At 48.1% G+C, this 18,294-nt stretch overlaps 1 protein-coding gene across 1 annotated transcript in view; it reads right to left on the reverse strand.

Moving 5' to 3' along the window:
* The window catches only part of SPOCK1 (SPARC (osteonectin), cwcv and kazal like domains proteoglycan 1), a 474,104-nt gene that overhangs the window by 118,158 nt on the left and 337,652 nt on the right, over positions 1–18,294 (reverse strand). The window contains exon 5 of the mRNA XM_019740366.2: positions 5,787–5,913. Coding sequence (XP_019595925.2) covers positions 5,787–5,913 — 127 coding nt within the window. The remainder of the gene's footprint in view (positions 1–5,786; positions 5,914–18,294) is intronic.

Raw genomic sequence — 18,294 nt, forward strand, 5'->3', positions numbered from 1 at the left:
CCTTCTGAGCATCCAACCCCAGCAGCATTCTAGATCCATTCACACTTTTCAGAACAGCTTTTCCCTCCAGGGAGTGAAAGCTGAGTTTGCCCACCTGAAGCCTGGGCTGGCCAGAGTCTAGTCAACAGCAATAATGCTTCTCTTCTTATAGGCAAATCAGAAGTTGGCAGCCAGGACCCCATAAGCTTTCAGTTTTCCATGTGGATAACAGGAGAGACAGGCAAGGCTTTCACAGATGATGGGGTCCCCGCCAGTATAGGCTGAAGCCACAGAGCCGTTGGCAGGAGGATTTGCAAGTCCTACCAGGACTAGGATGGTGAAGACGTCCTTCTGCTGAGCTCAGAGCTGAAATAACTCCTATGTTTGAAATTCAGTCACCAGACCAGCTATGACTTCCCAGATGCCTCTTTAGACTATTTTCAATCCACGTCTGCAACCACATACAAATCCAGGGCTGGCCCACGCCAGCAGGCTCCTCAGCCACCCTGCCTCCAGTCCTGCCACAGCCTCTCCCACCCTGCAGCCAGTGTAAGCAAACTCTAAAACATAAATCCTTATAGGATCCTCGAAGCTGTTAGGATAAAGTCCATCCCCCCTCATATGGCTTTCACGGCCCTGCAGAAAAGTGCCCCTGATCACTTTTCTAGCCTAATTTCTGTAGCTTAGTCAATTCTGCCCCCAATCCACATGTGACCCAGACACCACAATACTGTCACTGGTTCCTTCAAGGGGCTACGCTCTTTCATCTCTTCACCCCACCTCTTCCCTCTGATGAATGAGCTGCCCACGCCCTCTGCCCCCACTCTTTTTCTGGGTGATTCCTTCCAATTTCAAGATCTCAACTGAACCTTCACCTCCTCTAAAAAGACCACTCACATCTCCACACGAACTGAGGTGGCCCTGCTCTGTGTCCTGCTGCACCCCAAAGACCCCTTATCGGAATACCTATCCTAATGAGAAGAGATTGCTTTTCAATGTGTCCACCTTCCTTGTAAGTTCCATGAAAATGGGGCTTCATCTATTTTGTCCTTTGCCATATCCCTAGTACTTAGCACAATGCATGGCCCAGAGTCAGAAAGAACTCAGTATTTACTGAATGTCGGGACTCCTGCATTTTTCTCCTGTCCAGGAGAATGGGACATCAAGGGCAGTTAAATGACCAGGGTGATCGTTACCACCTAGAAGCCACGTCAAGGGGCAGGATCTATGTCACATTCTCAAACCAGCTTCAGCGTTGACCTTCCACCCGTCTCCTCCCTGTGGAGGTTTGCTGCCCCTTATCTTGTATGGGTTATCCTTCACAGAGTCTGAATAAACAGGCATTGCCATGTAACACCTTCTACCCTTTCATCTCAAAACTTGGGCATTGTTGTCCACTTTATCTCTGGTCCTGGGGGAGTCACAGAGCTCTGCGGGCTGTCCCTGGTGCCAGGCCACTGGAAGAACCCTGCTGTGGACAGGGCGTCCTAAATGCATCCCCCCAGTTCTAGAAGCCTCTGACTGTTCAGGCCCAGAAGCAGAAGGAAAGCTTGTTTGATATGACCCAAGGACAAACACCCGGCGTGAAGGCTAGAGCTGACGTTCAGCCTCCCCCCGTCTCCTGCTTCTGACAGCGCTCCCTACGGCCTTCGATTGTTTATTACGGGTATCGGTGTCCTTGGTGGTGATGGGACTGGGGCTGCAATATACTTTTACCAACACTAATTTTTGTGAATCTGACGTATAACATCAAATCACCTCCCATTGTACGGGCATCATGGTCTCATCTCTCTTTTGTTTCCTGACTCCACTGACCCAAAAGAGGCCAAAGCTCCAGGGGATGGAAAATCATCTGTTCATTAACTCATTCACTCTTATTAACTGACCATCGGCCTACAAAAGCTTTGTCTGTGAGACTAAAATGTCCTCTTAAACCGCAAAAAAAGCAGGTGGTCAGGTATGTAGGAGCAATAACTAAAACACCCCAATACTAAACCCTTCTTGGAAGGAAGCCTCATTGAAGGCAGGAGATCATGGGTGCCAAACTTTGCCACTGTCCTTGGCTCACTGGGCCTCAGTGTACCTGGTATGGAGAATGGGGAGATGGACACTACAGTTTCTGATGAGAAGGCTTTAGGTCTCTTCTCTTTCTCCAGGAAAAGACAGGTGAGCAGGTCTGGGAAATGGAGGAGTGAGTCGGGCTGGTGTAGGAATGAAGGACACTAGAGGAACAGCAGGCTGGAACTGGGGAAGGCCTTTCAGCACTCTGCCCAGGGGTATCTGGAAGTTAGTCCTCTTTTGAAGATTTAGGCATCACTGCAAAGGACTCTTCCAAATCCTGATCCTGCCTCTTAAACAAGCTATTTACCAGCGTCTGTAACAGGCAACCTTCTGGAACACAAAAAGCCAATTTTCCTTCCCAGGCTGCAGGGGGCCCTCGACCAGCGAGCTGGGCCCGCCACTGACAGCATTTCAGGTCACGTCTGACAGGAGACCACTGCTCCTTGTAGGGTGGGAGTCACGGGGAGCTGGCATTCTAAGCTCCTTCTGTGAAGGAAAGGCAGAGGTGAGTGGGCCGTGTTTTGCTGGGGTTTGCTGTGCGACATGCCACTCGCCCAAAACAGCCCTCATTACTCACTGACATTTCATGGTTAGTCTCAACTCTCAGGCTGGAGGATCAGACAGTTTACTCCTGAGCTGGAGGGAATGACTTCAGCAGCACAAACTGAATTTGCACAAAGAGAGAGTCATTGCAAGGAGCCTCTAACTCTCTACAGAGCCCCAGGCTAGGTGTTTAGCTAAGCAACTTGGCCCAGGTGGGGATGGCTTATTTCTCTCATTCACGAAGCTCTCTCCAAACCATTCAGTCAAATCTTAGACGTGTTCCACAGACCAGAATCTCGCCATTCCTGCTCAGCTAGAGTCCCCAGTGGCCCTCTCTTGTCCTTCCTCTTACTGACCACCCACTGTGCACTGGCCTGTGCCTGGAGAAGCACCTACTATGTGCTGTATGCCTGGGTAAGGTGGTAACTGGCATTGTGTCTGCCTCTAGGATCTCATGTCTGTAAGGCAAAAGGCGGCACTTACCGTAATAAGTGTCCCACAAGCCTGGCATTGCCCAACTATCTGCTCACCTTCTATGTAGCTCTGGTTGAATATCATGTCCTAAGAATCTGTCCTGTTCTTGACATCCTTCCTGCTCCCCTCATCTCATGTGCCTCTCCTGTCACCAGGAGAGCCACACGAGCATCCTCTCGGTTCTTCAAACACATCATCCTGCCAGAGAGCCTTGCCCCATGCTCTTTTCTCCATCTGGAACATTCTCCCCTCCCACTCAGTTTTAAGAACACCTTCTCAGAGGGCCTTCCCTCACCACCCCCTACAAAGCAGGCCTCTCTCACTCTTGTTCTCAGCGCCATGCTCATTTCCTTGTCAACACTTACCAAAATTTGAAATTACAGACTTACTTGTTTGGTGACTTACTCATTTGTGTCTCCCCTACCAAACTATAACCTCCAATGGTGTCTGTCTCCTTCCCCACGGCCCCTGCTGTGTTCTCCACCGCACCCAGAGCAACCGGAAGTGCTCACCACACAGGCGCTGAGCAAATGAATGCAGGGTTTTTCTAGGATGAGTGGTGATGGAGCAGAAACACGACAGGCTCTGGAGGGCTTTGTGAGTCACAAGAAAGGGTCTGAGCTTCGTCCTGGCGGCAAAAGGAAAGCTACCCAAGCATTTTAGGTGTGGGAGACACACAAATAGACTTCGATTACAGAACTATGCCCCCCTTCTGTCATGTGGCAATGGACTATGGAGCAGGGAAAAGGGCTGACTGGAGATACAGAAATCTATCAGGAGGCCCCTATGAAAACCGAGGTCCTCGCTAATCAACGTAGTCTCTGGACGAGCAGCATGGACATATCTGGAACTTGTTAGAAATGCAGAATCTCAGGCCCCACAGATTCACTATTCCAGACGTGTTCAGGTGGTTGGAAACAAGCCCCTTTTCTACAAACTTTCTCAAACTGTGATTCCATCAGGGGTCAGGGACGGTAGGGGAAAGAGAAAGGGGGCAGAGGGCTGCTGGGCAAAGTTGGGCCAGGGCTACTTAGCCAGGATGTACTGGTCGTGACCTTGGGCAGAGAAGCTGTAATTCACAGGGCAGGTTGGGAGGTAAGGACTACTGACTGGCTGTGAAGAAAAGCCAACTTTTTTATGTCCAGTGTAAGTTTCCCCAGCACCTGGCCCAGAGCCTGGCATACAAGGAGGGCTCAAATGGTACTTGTTAAAGAACAAAGAAACTAATCCAGTAGGAATTATGATATTGAGGTCCTAAAGCAGATTACATGGGTCTGGATACAAGCTAGACATATGTTCTGACTGCCTGTTTTGTTAAATATGTTACCTTTGGTTAGGAAAATGTGAAAATCCGAGGATAAAACTCTATTTTCAGGGAATGAAAATATGTGACCTGTGCAACATAGAATCAGTAGGAAAGCACAGCCCACCTCAAAATACCTCGAATAAGCCTCTGAGGGGAGCAGGCGGGAGAGTGCTCCCAGGCCTGTGGAATCTACCAGGCATAAGGGACAGGATGGTGACAGGGTCAGAGAACAGAAGCTGTCAGCTGTGTGCAGTGGGGCAGGGACAGAAAGGGGACCCAGCAGAACAGCCTGAGTTCTGGAGCCTGAGAACCACATGGCCATGTGACCAGAAGTGACCGGGGTGTCACTTCTCTTTAGCCCCAGATTCCATTCTGTGAATGACTCTTACGTGGGAAAACACGGGGCGGGGGGGGGGTGAGACTGGAGCCGGAGGAGACGAGAGGGTCCGAGCCCCGCTTCTCGCCCCCTCCTCTGTCTTACAGAAAACTGGAGACACACACTGACTCCTTCCCACCCAGCGCAGTGTCAGCCACCAAGGGGGTACTGATTTACATTTGTTGAATCCAAGGACAAATAAGCAAACTCATGTCAAGTCTGTGGATTCCCTTTCTTTGATTCACTACGCCAGTGAGATGGACCCATTTCCGTACAGATACCTTATCCTGAGAAGAACGTTTGAAGTTCCAAGAATGAATTATCATTTCCTTTCTCCGTTCTTCACCCTGATAACCCCTGCCTCCCTGCCCATAAATCCTATTACTACAGCCCAGAGGAAACGCCCCGCCTCCGTGAAACTTCCCAGTCCTTCCAATAAGTAGGCCCACTTGATCCCTAGTCTCCTTTTCTATGAAACCATATTCTTTTCATAGGTTTGAGTGAAAACGACCAGTCACCACACTTGTCCCCCCCCCCTTCTCACACTGGGCTGTAAGCCCCTGAGACCCATCCCCTGAGGAGGGAACAGTGGCCCAGGTAGCCCCGGAGCCTGGTGCCGTGCTGGATGAGTTCTACATGCACAACAAATGCCGCTGGAATGCATGCTAACATCTATCCCTTCCTTTCACCGGCCACACCACCGTAGGGCAGCTTCCTGGGCCTCCCTCACAGGTTTGCACCCCAATCGCTGAGCTATATGACTCGCATCTTTGGAACAGCTTGCTACCTCACCTTCTCCAGGAAGGTCCTCTAGATTAACTTCAGGATCACACACCACTCTCAGAGTCACCCTCTCCCCTCAGCCCTTGCCCACTCCAGAACACAGGAGGCAACGTTTTCATCTCAGTTGTCTCTTTGGTGGGAAGGTCTGTTCATGTGGCAGCTTCGAGGGCAAGGGCCAGAGCCCACTGAGCGTGGTCACTGAAACTTGTCAGAACAAGCAGGCATTAAGTATTTTTGATGACAGGAAAGACAAAGGTGACTGACCTTGGATGTATAGGTATGGCCATCGGAGCCGCAGACCATGACCGACTGTGCCATGGGGCAGGGCTTGCACTTGACCAGATTCGAAGGTCCAAGCCAGTGTTTGTGGGCCACGTTCCCCTTCTTTTGCCTGAGGATGAAAAAAGAGGAGATAACAATTAACTAAAGCTCCCATCCTCATGGGTCTGTTCTCCACGTTACCTGGACAAGGGCCAAATAAATGAAAGGGCTGGTCAGACAGCCAGCACCCCATTCATTCTGACTCACTGATCAGGGGCAGGAGACAGTTCTGAACGCCTAGGGTCAGCCCTCCAGATGGACGAGGGAAGCCATGTGGTCATTACAAATGCTGTAAGACATCCCTTACTGACATGAAAAGAACTCCACAATGCATTAAAAATATGACAAAGGAGTGTGGCTCCATCCGCTTACCCAGCCCCCGTGCAGGGCGGGGCACACCCCAGGTGCCCAGAATTAGCACCCACAGCCTCAGACTCCCCCGGGGCTGACCAGGAGCTTCCTGAATGGGATGACACACAGACGACTCAGCGAGCATCTTAGATAGAAACGCATCTCCAAACTCAACCAAATGACTTTATCACAGCTGTGGAAAACGATCTCTGGATAATTTTAAAGCAATCTCAGTCCAGCTTCCAATTTGCCATCTGATAGAAGCTCTGGGGTGATGTCACTTTCAACTGCTAAAGTAATCAGAATTTTACTCTTTCATTCCAGCTCCAGTTCCTCCCCATCTTAACCTTTGTCATAATGATAAATGGTGCTATTAGGATGGCTTATGTCCATGGAAGGAACCCCATCCCCATATCACAAACCACTAAAAGAAAGGCCTGCAGTTACTGCCACCCTTTCTCCCTGAGTCGAAGCTGCTCTCTCAGCAAACCACTGCGTATGACTCTCACGGCTATGGGGCTGCATTCCCCATAGAGGACAAATGTCTCTGGACTGCCCATCAATCAGGCGATTAATGTGCCTTTGGAGTGTTTTGCATTGGCAGTCCTGCATGGTGGTTAACGTTTGGGCCCTGGTAACAGAAAACACAGGTTCAAGTCTCAGCTCTGCCTCTTACTCACTGTGTGAGTAAGGATTGTTAAGTTTCAGTTTCCACGTCTGTAAAGTAGGGAAACAGAATCTACTTCAAGCATATCGTATGAGGATTAAATGAGCTGAGGTGGGCAAAATACTCAGTATAATGGGTAAAGTACTCAGTATAATCCCTGGAACACAGGAAGCAATAAAAATGGTAGGTGTTGTTATAATTATTATTTGCCCCAAAAGATGAGGGTATAGAGGATGAAATTACCACTGCCATAGAAATGTGACTTAATTTGAAGGCCTTAGGTTTGTTGGCATTTAATTCCTCAGAAGAACTCATGAGGCTACAAGAAGGAAATCTTTTCTACCAGGTGTGGAATGGATATCCATCCCCTCAGGAATTATGGTTTGGTGTCTCAGGTAACCCGCCCTCTTCCAAATGAAGAAAAATGACTGAGAAAGATCACCCACCATCTTGGTTCTTATCCTACCTTAAACCCGCCCTAGTGATTTGGGGGGTGGCGGGCAGAAAGAAGAGGAAGGTCTGTTTGGGGAATTAGCTTTGAAGTTTACATGCAGGAGGAAGATCGTGTACCCACAGCACACCCCGTGGGACGATGGGGATGCCGGCATGGACGGGTCACAGGGCTTAGCCTGTCTGACCAATGCACCAGAAAAGCTAGTCCTACAAGGGCCCGCTGAGATCACGTGACACAGTTTACTCCTTTTACCAGTGGGGGAAACTGAAGCCCACATTGGGGAAGAGCCTTGCCAGAAGTCATGGAGATGACTGGTGGCGAGCCCTGTGATGACACGTCCCCACACAGCACGTGCAGGGATGGATCTCTCTTCTTCAGCCCATCTCAGTCCCACCTAGATGACTGGCTAGGAAATTATTTTGGGTCACCTACATGTTTGTCACCGGGGGTCCTCTCTCCAATAACTCTCTGCTTCCATAGCAGCCACCCACCTTGTCCTGGCCTCTCTGTCTGGAATAAAAACCTCTATTACTTGCATTTCTAAATCACATGGATAGGAGGTTTCCTACTATCCTTTGTCGAACACACTTTAGACTTTCAAGGTTTGTTTTGGAAAAAAATGGGTGGTGGGGGATGGGACTCCACGCAGCAGACAAGCAGGCTGTCAGCACGGGGTTAATCTTCGAGGACATGGTTCCGTCAGCAGAACACCACACATTTATCATCATTCGCACAGCAGATTGCCTGACACTGACAATGAATCAGAAAGTACAGGCAGCAGTTGTGTCTAGCAGCCCCTCTCATGGGTCAGTCCCTAGCGTGCATGCCCACGGCTGAAGCAATTCTTGTTCTGAGTTCCCAGAAAGGGGCTATAAAGTCCAAAGAGTGGGCAGTTTTGCCGAAGCAGACATAACCATGTGCAATGATGCCCCAGAGGAAAGAAGCCTGAAGGAGCTTAGCCAAAGGCAGAGAGCGGAGAAATGAACACAGAGCCAACAGCTTGGAGACAAGGTGGAACCAACTTTGAATCACCAGTAATTGACAGGTCATCCCTGTCTCTGGACCCGAACTTAACGATTGGATTCAGTTCATTAAGGGGAGGCAAAGAGGCGAGGCTGGCCAGCGTGTGCTAGAAAGCCCAGTGCATATCATTGATGCTCAGTGTATCTCTGTTGGGTGAGTCTCTGTGTGCCCAGCACCACAGCATTGGTTCCTGGGTGGTTAAATCACAAAATCACAGACGGTCATAACCAGAAAATACCTTAAAACAAATCTAGTCCAACACTTTAATCTATACATGAGGAATCAGAGACACAGACGGGAAGTGACTTGCCCAGTGTCACACGAGAAATATGGCAAAATTATTTCATATATATTGATCAAACTGAAAATGACGACGCTGCTGTGGGACCATTTTAGTTCCCGGTTTCAGAATTTGCATTGTTACTATCAGGGCTCAGTTTTATAAATCAAGCCCCTCTGAAACATTTTCCCTAGTTCTATACCTACAGAGGTGCAAGCTCCCATATCCAGTGTCAACGTCAGGTGGTCATGGATTATGCCCAAGAGGAATTACATTTGACCCTCCTAGGAGGCCTTGGGGACTAGAAGTACAAAGGCAAGCCATCCTGCATTTTCCCAATTCTAATAAAACAAGCGTACCTATTATATTTGGGCACACTCAGGTGTTCCTTACCTCACGAGGACCCTAGTGGAAACAATACCCAAACCTGTGGTCTCTATCCAGAGGCCAAGTTATGCCAAGTTATGTCCTAGTATATGTGAGCCCAACGAGCATAACTTCCTGCTTATTATGTGTATATTTCAATCTCCACAATTCAGTGCAAACCGTAAAAAATAACCAACCCAGTCGAGGCAAGGGACTAAACTTTCTGACTGTAAGATATTTCACTTCTTGAGTCAATGAAGAGTGAAATCCGATAAAGGTATCTTGATGGGATTGCTATTCCCAATGTCACAGACATTCATCAACTGGGGTGACACAAGCAATTTAGTCTGAGAGGCAGGTTCTCCCATCCTTTCCATTGGCCACAAAGTCCTAACTCTACCCCAGCCTGGCTAGTGCTGGGGGCAGCCATACCTCCTCCCCTACTGACAGCAGGACACAGACAATCCCAACCCACAAGCCCTCAGGATGGAAGGAAGACAGACATAGCAGATAACTGGCATTTCTTATTCTCTTTGGCTCAACTGCTTATTCTCAAGCTTCCTTTTTTAAGTCTATCAAAATAACAGCACTTATGGTTTTGAAGCAAAGTGATGATTTGTAAGTACAAATCTGATGATGTGACTACCATGATGAAAACCTCATCTTCTGCCCACCTCCTAGGGCGTAGTTTAAACTCCTAGTTTGGGTATTAAACTGACCAAGCCTACCTTCACTGGGTTACTGTCTGCCTTACTTCTCTCCCCAACACACACACTCACACACACACACACACACACACACACACTTTCACGCACACACATGCACATGTACACACATGCATGCACGCATACACATACACTGACCACCACCATCACATATTTTTCTCCAACCACCTTTGCTGCTTCCCCGGGCCCACCAAGGATCTTTGTATCTCTGTGCCATCATGTGGGTTTTTCCTCCATCTGACACAACTTCATTCCTACCTACATTTCTCCCCACTATCCTCCACTCCTCTCTGCCTCATGAGTCTTGCTTTAAGGCCCAGCTCAAAACTCCCCTCCCCCAGGAAGTCTCCCGCGGCCCCTCCACAGCAGCCCGGCTGCACTCCCATTCCACCACGGTCCTGTGATTGCTTCTGGTCAGGCTCCCTGACTAGTCTTCAAACAAGCACCTTGATTCAGCTTGACCAAAAGTTAAGAGGCTACTAGTATTCCAATGGGACATGGGATATACCCAGGTTAAAATCCAAGGAACCCATCCTGGACACCTTCCTTTCCCATACTTATCACCTCCCCCCATCACTCAGTCCTGTTGATTTTATCTCCAGCCAGTCATATCAGCTCTTTAAACATCTCTTACATTTGCTATGCAAATTAAAGTCTATATGACTTGGCAAATGTTTACTATCCGCATAACAAATGTCTGTCCCTTGTTCAAGCTTCAGATCAATTGCCTTCTATGAAATCTTTCCCGCCCCCCCCGCCCCCCCGTGAGCCCTATCACACTAGAAACCATGACAGCTTGTTCAGACACCTTGTTCAGAACCAACTGTGACTTTCACTGCAGCAGAAAGCAGTTCTTTTACGTCTGTCTTCCTCAATATTCTCAAGGATAGCAATGGGGGCTTAACTGTTTCTGTGCTCCTGGTCCTTGGAAACAAGAGTGACCCTCAAGATACATGGGTTTATTTGCTCAGTGAAATAAGTGAATTTACTCATTTGGACCTTTAGAATTTTCTCCCTCTATTTCTGGAAATTATTAGCACTAACTCAAGGACAAAAATGGCACGTTATTTTAAGCAAGAAGAATTCAACAGGTTCTTGTTTCCAGAAATCCTAATTCAGACTTTAAACAACAACTAGCCAAAGTTCCTAAAGACGATTGCAAAATGGGTGGAGGGAGCTCTCCTGGGCAGCTGAGGGCTGCAGGGTCCCCACACTTCAGAAGTCAGGCTGCCTCCAAAGCCGAGGGACAGCCTCTGATGTCATGGTTCCAAACTGGCAACACGTAGTAATGTTTAGGATTCAGGATTGAGAAGTCAGAATTCCCAGGAATCCTCAAAAATTGCTGAAACAATAAACTTTTCCGTTTTCTTCACCACATTTTACTTATGTGTTTGTTAACAAATAGGAAATACTAAGTTTAGTAGTATTTCTTAAGAAATGTAGCCTAGCGCGAAAAGTCAAACACTGGAAATTGTTGCAAACCTTATTGGGTAGGTAGTACTTAAATAAGGTGACATTTGGGTTTTCTAGCATGTTCACAGTACTGCCCAGAACCACATGTTGGTATTGTCAGTTTAAACATTTATTTTGTTCTAACACTTCTCTGGAACACCAGGCCCAGGATTCCGATAAAGTATGCTATGCAAATAAATGTATGAATATTCATTTTATTTACAAGAGCAACTCACCGTTGGGAGCAGACTGTACTGGAAACATGTGCTTCTAAGATGGCCGCAGCGACAAGCAAGACTGACCAGATCATGACGGCTCTTCCAAGATGTCCCTGTCCTAGTTCCTGGACATGTCCACGGTGACTTTTAAGACCACACCTCAGTGTTTCCTGCTCTCGCTTCCTGGACCATGCCAGGCCACTCCTTCCTCAGATGGCCCTACCCTCACCAACTAAAGCAAGTCCCATATCCTGACTCTTCCCTACTTGATACCGAGAGTCTTTGATGACCTCAGTTGTGACCCAGGCTTTCACTGAACCATGGGCAGAGCAGGGCAACATTCAGGGCCCAGTGCAAAACCGTTGCAGGACAGAGACGTCCTGAGTCATTTTGTCAGCAGCAAATACATCTGCAGGTGTAAATGTCCTGGCATCAATCCCACAGGATGAAATTTAACAATCTGTGTCAAAAATATTGTAAGGATGCACTGGGGTTGGGGGCTGCTAAGAATACATAGAGAATTGTTCACCTTTTTTCCCTTTCATTTATTGAAGAGGGGGCTTTCATTGTATACAACACACTGTGCGTTCTACCGTGTGTCTAACTTTAGACAGAAAGGTTTTACTGCACCTCTGAATGTCTGGTGAAAGAGTAAAGCAATTGCAGATAATGAATAATAGCAGCCACACTCCAGCTGTTTTGTGTGGCCACTCCCTGCCAGCCTCAGTGCCCTAAACATCTCCCCGAGTCCTCAGACACTATGACCCTCTGATGGCACATGCCAGTCCTACCCTCACTGACAGGAAGAACCCAGGCATACGTAACCAGTCCGTCCTGCCTTTGTTCTCACATCAGATCTCGAAGGCAGACCCGCCAGCTCAGAGGCATGAAGAACCCACTGGAGAAGAACCCTTTCCAGGATTCACAGTGTTTGTCTGCTGACAGCCAGCATTATATGCATTTTATTTTCCTGTTAATATCAAACTGCCCATTCAGAAACAAGATTAAATTTGTTTGGAAAATCAGAAGTAATTGCTTCTAAAACAAGGATGGAAGATATTCAGATAGCTGACAGGGTGGCTCTTTTGAACCAGAGACAAAATAATGAGTGTTAATTGAAATGAAAAACATGTTAACCATTGGAATAATCTGTCATGTAAAATGATGCTATAATTCCTCTGTTGTTAGGGTTATTTGAGTCGTTATACTGAGTCATAAAATTACACAGGCAGGGTATAATGGCCTTTGTCATTTACAAAAGCTGCTTTGATGAGAGACACAGGCCCATGACTCCCCTTCCTTTTCCAAATGTAGAAGGTCCCAGACATGAGATCCTGTCGGAAGACAGTCCAATTTTCCTAATAAACAGATGTTTCTGAGAGAACTATAGAACTGTAGAAAGAGAGCTCATCCTCCCAGGAGTATCCCACGTGTCTGGGCTCTCCGCTGCTACAAGACACGCTGTCTAGAGCAGCTCGAAATTTAAAAGGACAAATACAGAATAAGGATAATAGCAGCTAAATTTTGATTGAGAACTTAACTATTCTGCTGGTACTGCTACTATTAATACCAACAATAACAACGACCACGTTTTGAGCTCTTACTATGTTTCAGGCACTGTTTTAAGCTCTTTACACTAATTATCTTATTTACTCCTCCCGACAGCCCCAAGAGAGGGAAAAGCATGGCAGAACTTGGGAAGGTGTGCTGGGGGGTGAGTCAGGGAGAGTTCGTGAGCAAAGCAGACTGGTGGGGATGGGAGGACCCACTCACAAGGTGGGCCCCAGTCATCAGAGGAGAGCCCCCACTGATCCACTGATGCAAGCTGGCATATCAACCACAGGAAAGCCAGCACCTTCGTGTGGCTTCATCCCACCTGACTTGACCCAGGTAAGGAGCGTGAGGCTCATGATGTATTCCAGGTCAAGGCTCAAACACATCAGCAGGGACACGCAGGCCCCAGAATAAGTAGAGAGCCATCAGGCACGCTTCTAAACCATCCCCAAGCCAGGTTTCTAAAGCACCTTCAATCCTAGAGGAAAAGTACATATTTTTAAAAGTTTTGGAGCAGAATCAGGGCCACCAAAAAGATATGTACCTGGTCCAGGTCTAATTCTAAAAGCATGAGCACCTCTCTGCATGCGTGTGAGTACCACACTCTGGACTTTGGTTCATTTCAACTCGAGCATCTGTGACTGCCTTTCACTTAAGCTGTGTAATTTGGGGCATCAGCTACTTTGCACAGATCTGAAGATTCAATCGCTGGATGAGAGTTTGCAGAAACACTGTATGTGCATGTGTAAGTGAACTGAAAATGAATAAGAAGGCACACTCCTAACACGGAAGACACCCTGAGTGAGGGAGGGCTGAGGCTATGAGAAAGGGAACTTCCACTTTGTGACTGTGTGTCTCTATCATTTGACTCTCTGATAACCATGTATTGCTGATCTAATTTATTCAACGTATAAAAAAGAAGTGCATTTTCAGAACTTTTAAAGAGACGCATGTCGCCAGCCCCACACCTGTCTGCTAGCCCCCCGCCCCCCATCTCTCCAGTAGTATATAAAGAAACCAAAGTGATTGGAAGAGAAGAAAGGCCTCCCAGGTATAGGAAGGAGGGCTGGAAAAAAAAGGAGTTCACCTAGAAAAAAGCTCCTTGACCAGTCCTCAAAGGTTTCCATGAAGACCAACCAATCTGAACTAAATTTCCGTATTACTATATTTTGAGGGTCTGTTTAAGCAAAGCTATCAAAACTGAAGCTGTAAAATGATCCAAATGCGGTTAGGATACTAGAGATAATCTTTACTTGTCCAACGAACACTGATAAACACCTACGATGCACCAGGAATTGGGCAAAGAATTCCAAGAGAACGCTAGCAGAGCAGTAAACGTACTTCCTGTAACATACATTACATGCAACGATTATTGCTACGCATAATGAGCATATTATCCTGAGTGGCTGAATTTATTCAGGGTAGGTGTTCCCTAAACTGTTTTTTTTGTGTGTGTGTGTTTTTTTTTAATTTTTATTCACATCTTGAGACACTAGAGAGTCTCACAGACTGCTAACTTATCCAAGAAAATCCCTACAGGACAAGAAACTTGCTGTTAATTTCAGGACTCCTCCAAACCATCCTCCAGTTAAGAGTACCCACGCAATTTGCATGGCCAGTGGGCAAACGACAAGAAGAAAAGGAACTTGCCAGGTCATTCCCCCAGATCTCTGGTGTTACACACATTTCTGGACATGAATCCAGGTTTCCGTATACTTGAAATGAAATACATATGTTCAGAGATCCTCGTCAAACCTCCTCCTAGCCTCCACTCACAAGGCCCCGAGTGTTCCCTGACCAGATCATGGAGATTAGCAGGCTGATGTGATTATGTAAATTCCACTAACCGGTGGGAGACGGCAGCTGGTAGTCACCTTCCATTACAAGAGTGACAGAGCATGGCCAGTGGCACCAAAGGGCTCTGTGAGGCAGAGACTGATGGGGTTTTAATTCGAAGTTCAACTTGCTGAATGAGCACAGCCACAGGGACCGACAGGCAAAAACAGTTTGCACACGTGTACGTACACAGGTACACACACCCCAACTAGCATTCTGCTTCGTTAGGGAAAAGTGCCAAGCCAGCAATGCCATAGCAAGCTATTAGGGAAATATAAGTGAACAGCTGAGCTTTCTTTATTCCCTTAGAACCATGGATAGCAGTATACTCTGTTTTAAAAATCCATTTCTTCCTAAAAGGTGGGGGGCAAGGGGGAGACTGTTACTATTATCCACTGACCCTCGGCATCCCCGTTTGATTTCCTGCTTCATCTTTTTGTGTTCACTGGCCCAAGAAAGAAAAGTCCCTTTCTAGTCCTGAGACCTTAGAGGAAATTTCTAGCAATGGACATGCTAATTGAAAAAAAAAAATCAAGCGAAAAGCAAGCAGGCCCAAGACCAAGAGTTTCCTCTGGCCTTCCTCCCTGAGCATTCTTGATTCTGCCTCTTTACAGGAGGGGCCAGAGAACTGAGGGTTTTGCTAACACAGCTTCTAGTTAATTGTGTGTAAGCTCAGGTGTGCACACAAAGGTGTGTGCAAGCTCAGGCAGTTCCACCATGGGCTCTGCTGCTATAATCTCAGAACACACGTGCTTGCATTCCGGGAGAGGGGGGATTAATTATTATGAGATGTGTGTATGAGAGAAAAAAACAAAAACTTGTATTTGTTTTCTAGTCACCAGCAGCAAAGCACCCCATTCCGGGAGAGCTGTATATCATCTAATCTACTTTAGGGAGAACAAGTCAGAAAAACAAAGAAGAGGGTAGATAGCATCGGGGTCACTGCTGTTTCCAGTGCAGGCCCAGGGACAGGCAGGAAGCTGGCAGAGACGTAGCATTCAGAGAGCCAGCTACACACCAACACGCACACACCGTCAACACTGGCCATTCACTCAGAGCGCCGCAGAAGGCAGGGACAGCCACCCCAGCATCCCAGCTCTTCCCCTGCTCTGACAGCTTTCTTCACAGTCGGTGTCGGAGGAGAGAAGCTGGAGCCCTGACAAGCTCCTGCCCGCCTCTGTGGGCTTCACTAGTGGGGAATTTTCTGGACAGGTGGCCAAGAACTAAGGCCGACTCCATGCCCCTTGTGCTTTCTCCAACACAGATCTTCTCCTGCCTGTATCTTCCTGCCGTTTCCCATGGGCCAGCTCCAATGCCACCGTCTCATGGACAGACAAAATGAGCAAGAATACATTGCTGCAGGGAATAGTAACCCAGTGTGTCCCAGGGCTGCTCCACAGCAGAACCTGGGCCACTGTGTAGACATTACCGACAGAAAACCTTCTGACTCGATGTAAGGAAGAAGCTCGCACAGGGAGGGAGAGCTGTCCAAAGACGAGGGTCTAACTCAGAAGGTCAGGGAGGGAGGCTCCCAATATTGGAATAGCTCAAGCTGAGGTCACCTCGAGGAAGGGGGTTCTATAGCAGGCACACTGAGATCTGTGTAAGCATTCTTCTCTGCATGAACAGGGAAGGGACTGCTTCCATTTCTTTAATAGCATCATCAAGGGTACTGAACATGCTTGCACATAAATCATTAAGTGACTCTCTGTTTACTTCCATGAGGTAGATTTTCCAAAATGGAGTCGAGGGTCAATGAGGCCAAAATGCCCACCAGAAACGTACCAGCTTGCACGTCCATCAATAGCATCTTCAGGGAGTTATCCATTTCCCACCACCTTCACTCTGTAGAGACCTACCAGGTACTGCTCTGAGGGCTGCTATGAAGCCAAGTGTCTGGAGACACCACCAAAGGTCCACAAGTAATCAACAGAGCCATTAAGAGCAACAAGCCACTTGGCCTCATACACAAGGTGAAAAAAAACTGGCACACGGAGACACTGCTTAAATTGGAGAGTGGGTAGATTATCAGGAAATCCAGTGTCACCCCAGCATGTTCCAATCTGTTTGCAGGCATACTGCGGGCACACACAGGGGAGACAGCAGCGGCTGTGGGCCCAAGCCCGTCCCAGGGCACAGGCGGCTCATCACCCAGCACCTCTGCACTGGGCTTCTCCCCAGGGCAGAGAAGACGAGCTGGTAAGAATGCTGCCTGCTGCCTCCCCAGGCTTCCTCCTAGCTGAGCGGGCAATGTGGGCTGCAGGCAGTCCTGTCCTGTCCTGTTCTGAAGGGCAGGAAGGGTCAGTCCCAGGGTTCTAAGGGACAGAGGAGTCAGACCTCAGACAGAAGTGACCTGGAGGCTGCAAGCCTCCTGGATGAAGCAGGATGGATGGATGTGGGCCAGTGCCGGGGGGGGGGCCCACTCCCCCGGGGGGGGGGGTGAGCATCAGGGAGGAGCAGAGAGCCAAGCAGGCTCTTCTCGTGACTGCCGGCAGAGCGGGTGCCCAGCGTGTGTCCCTTTCCTTTTTCCTTCCTGAAGGCAGATTCAAAGGCCACTCTGCAGCAGTCGGAACCACACAGACCTCCAGCTTTGAGAAACTCAAGGTGTCAATGAGACAGATGACACCTTATCACCAGCAAGTTCAAGCCTGTGGCCCCAGACAGCGAACCTTTAGAACTGTCCAGTCACTCAGCACAGAGAAAGGGTGGGCAAAGGGACAAGACCCCAAAGAAGCAGTCTACTGGGGTGGGGCAGGGTGCAGCGTCTGCAGCATGTTGACCTATCCTAAGAACTACTCTAAGAGACACTTCCACACCAGACTGACACGTTTCTCCCCATTTCCCTGTGGAATCTCACAGGCACTGCCTGAGCATTTTCTGAGTGCCCAGGAATGTGGTAAGTTCTAGGCAGCAAACAAAAGGAAACAAGATACACCTCTGCCCTCGTGACAGAAGCAAACCTGGAGCACTGCTTTGCCACTTGGCTGGCCCATCAGAACTCCCAGTTAAGTACATCAGCCTGGACCTGTATCTCCAGCCCCTTTTCTCGACTTAATTGATTCTTCCATCCATTAATACGTTGTGAACCCCTACATGGTGCCACGACCTGAGACTTACCCTCCAGAGGGAACCTGGAAATTTTAAGTAAGTGGATAAGCATAACACCAAGGGCAGTGCACACTCAGCCAGTGGAGGACTTAGAAATCATGACAACTGACACCACCCAGATCAATAAACACAGCAGGGCTTTTGCATATGTGAGCTCATAGAGGTCTCGGTGGGGCTGGCCAGGATTGTTCCCCCATTTAATTGTCCCCTTAGAAACAAGCAGCTCACACGGGAGACTAACTTTATTGAGCATCTATTATGTGCCAGCATTATCCTTACCACAATGCCTCAGTGTGGGTTTTAAAGTCATCGCTTGATAAAGACATGGATATTCAGTATAGGGACGTGTCTCGAGGGCAGAGTGGCTCTCACACAGAAGATGGGTGTGAGGGCAGCCTTACTCTTGTCCCCTGTCTC

The sequence above is a fragment of the Rhinolophus sinicus genome, linkage group LG10 (genome assembly GCF_036562045.2).
Source record: "Rhinolophus sinicus isolate RSC01 linkage group LG10, ASM3656204v1, whole genome shotgun sequence".
Lineage (NCBI taxonomy): Eukaryota > Metazoa > Chordata > Mammalia > Chiroptera > Rhinolophidae > Rhinolophus > Rhinolophus sinicus.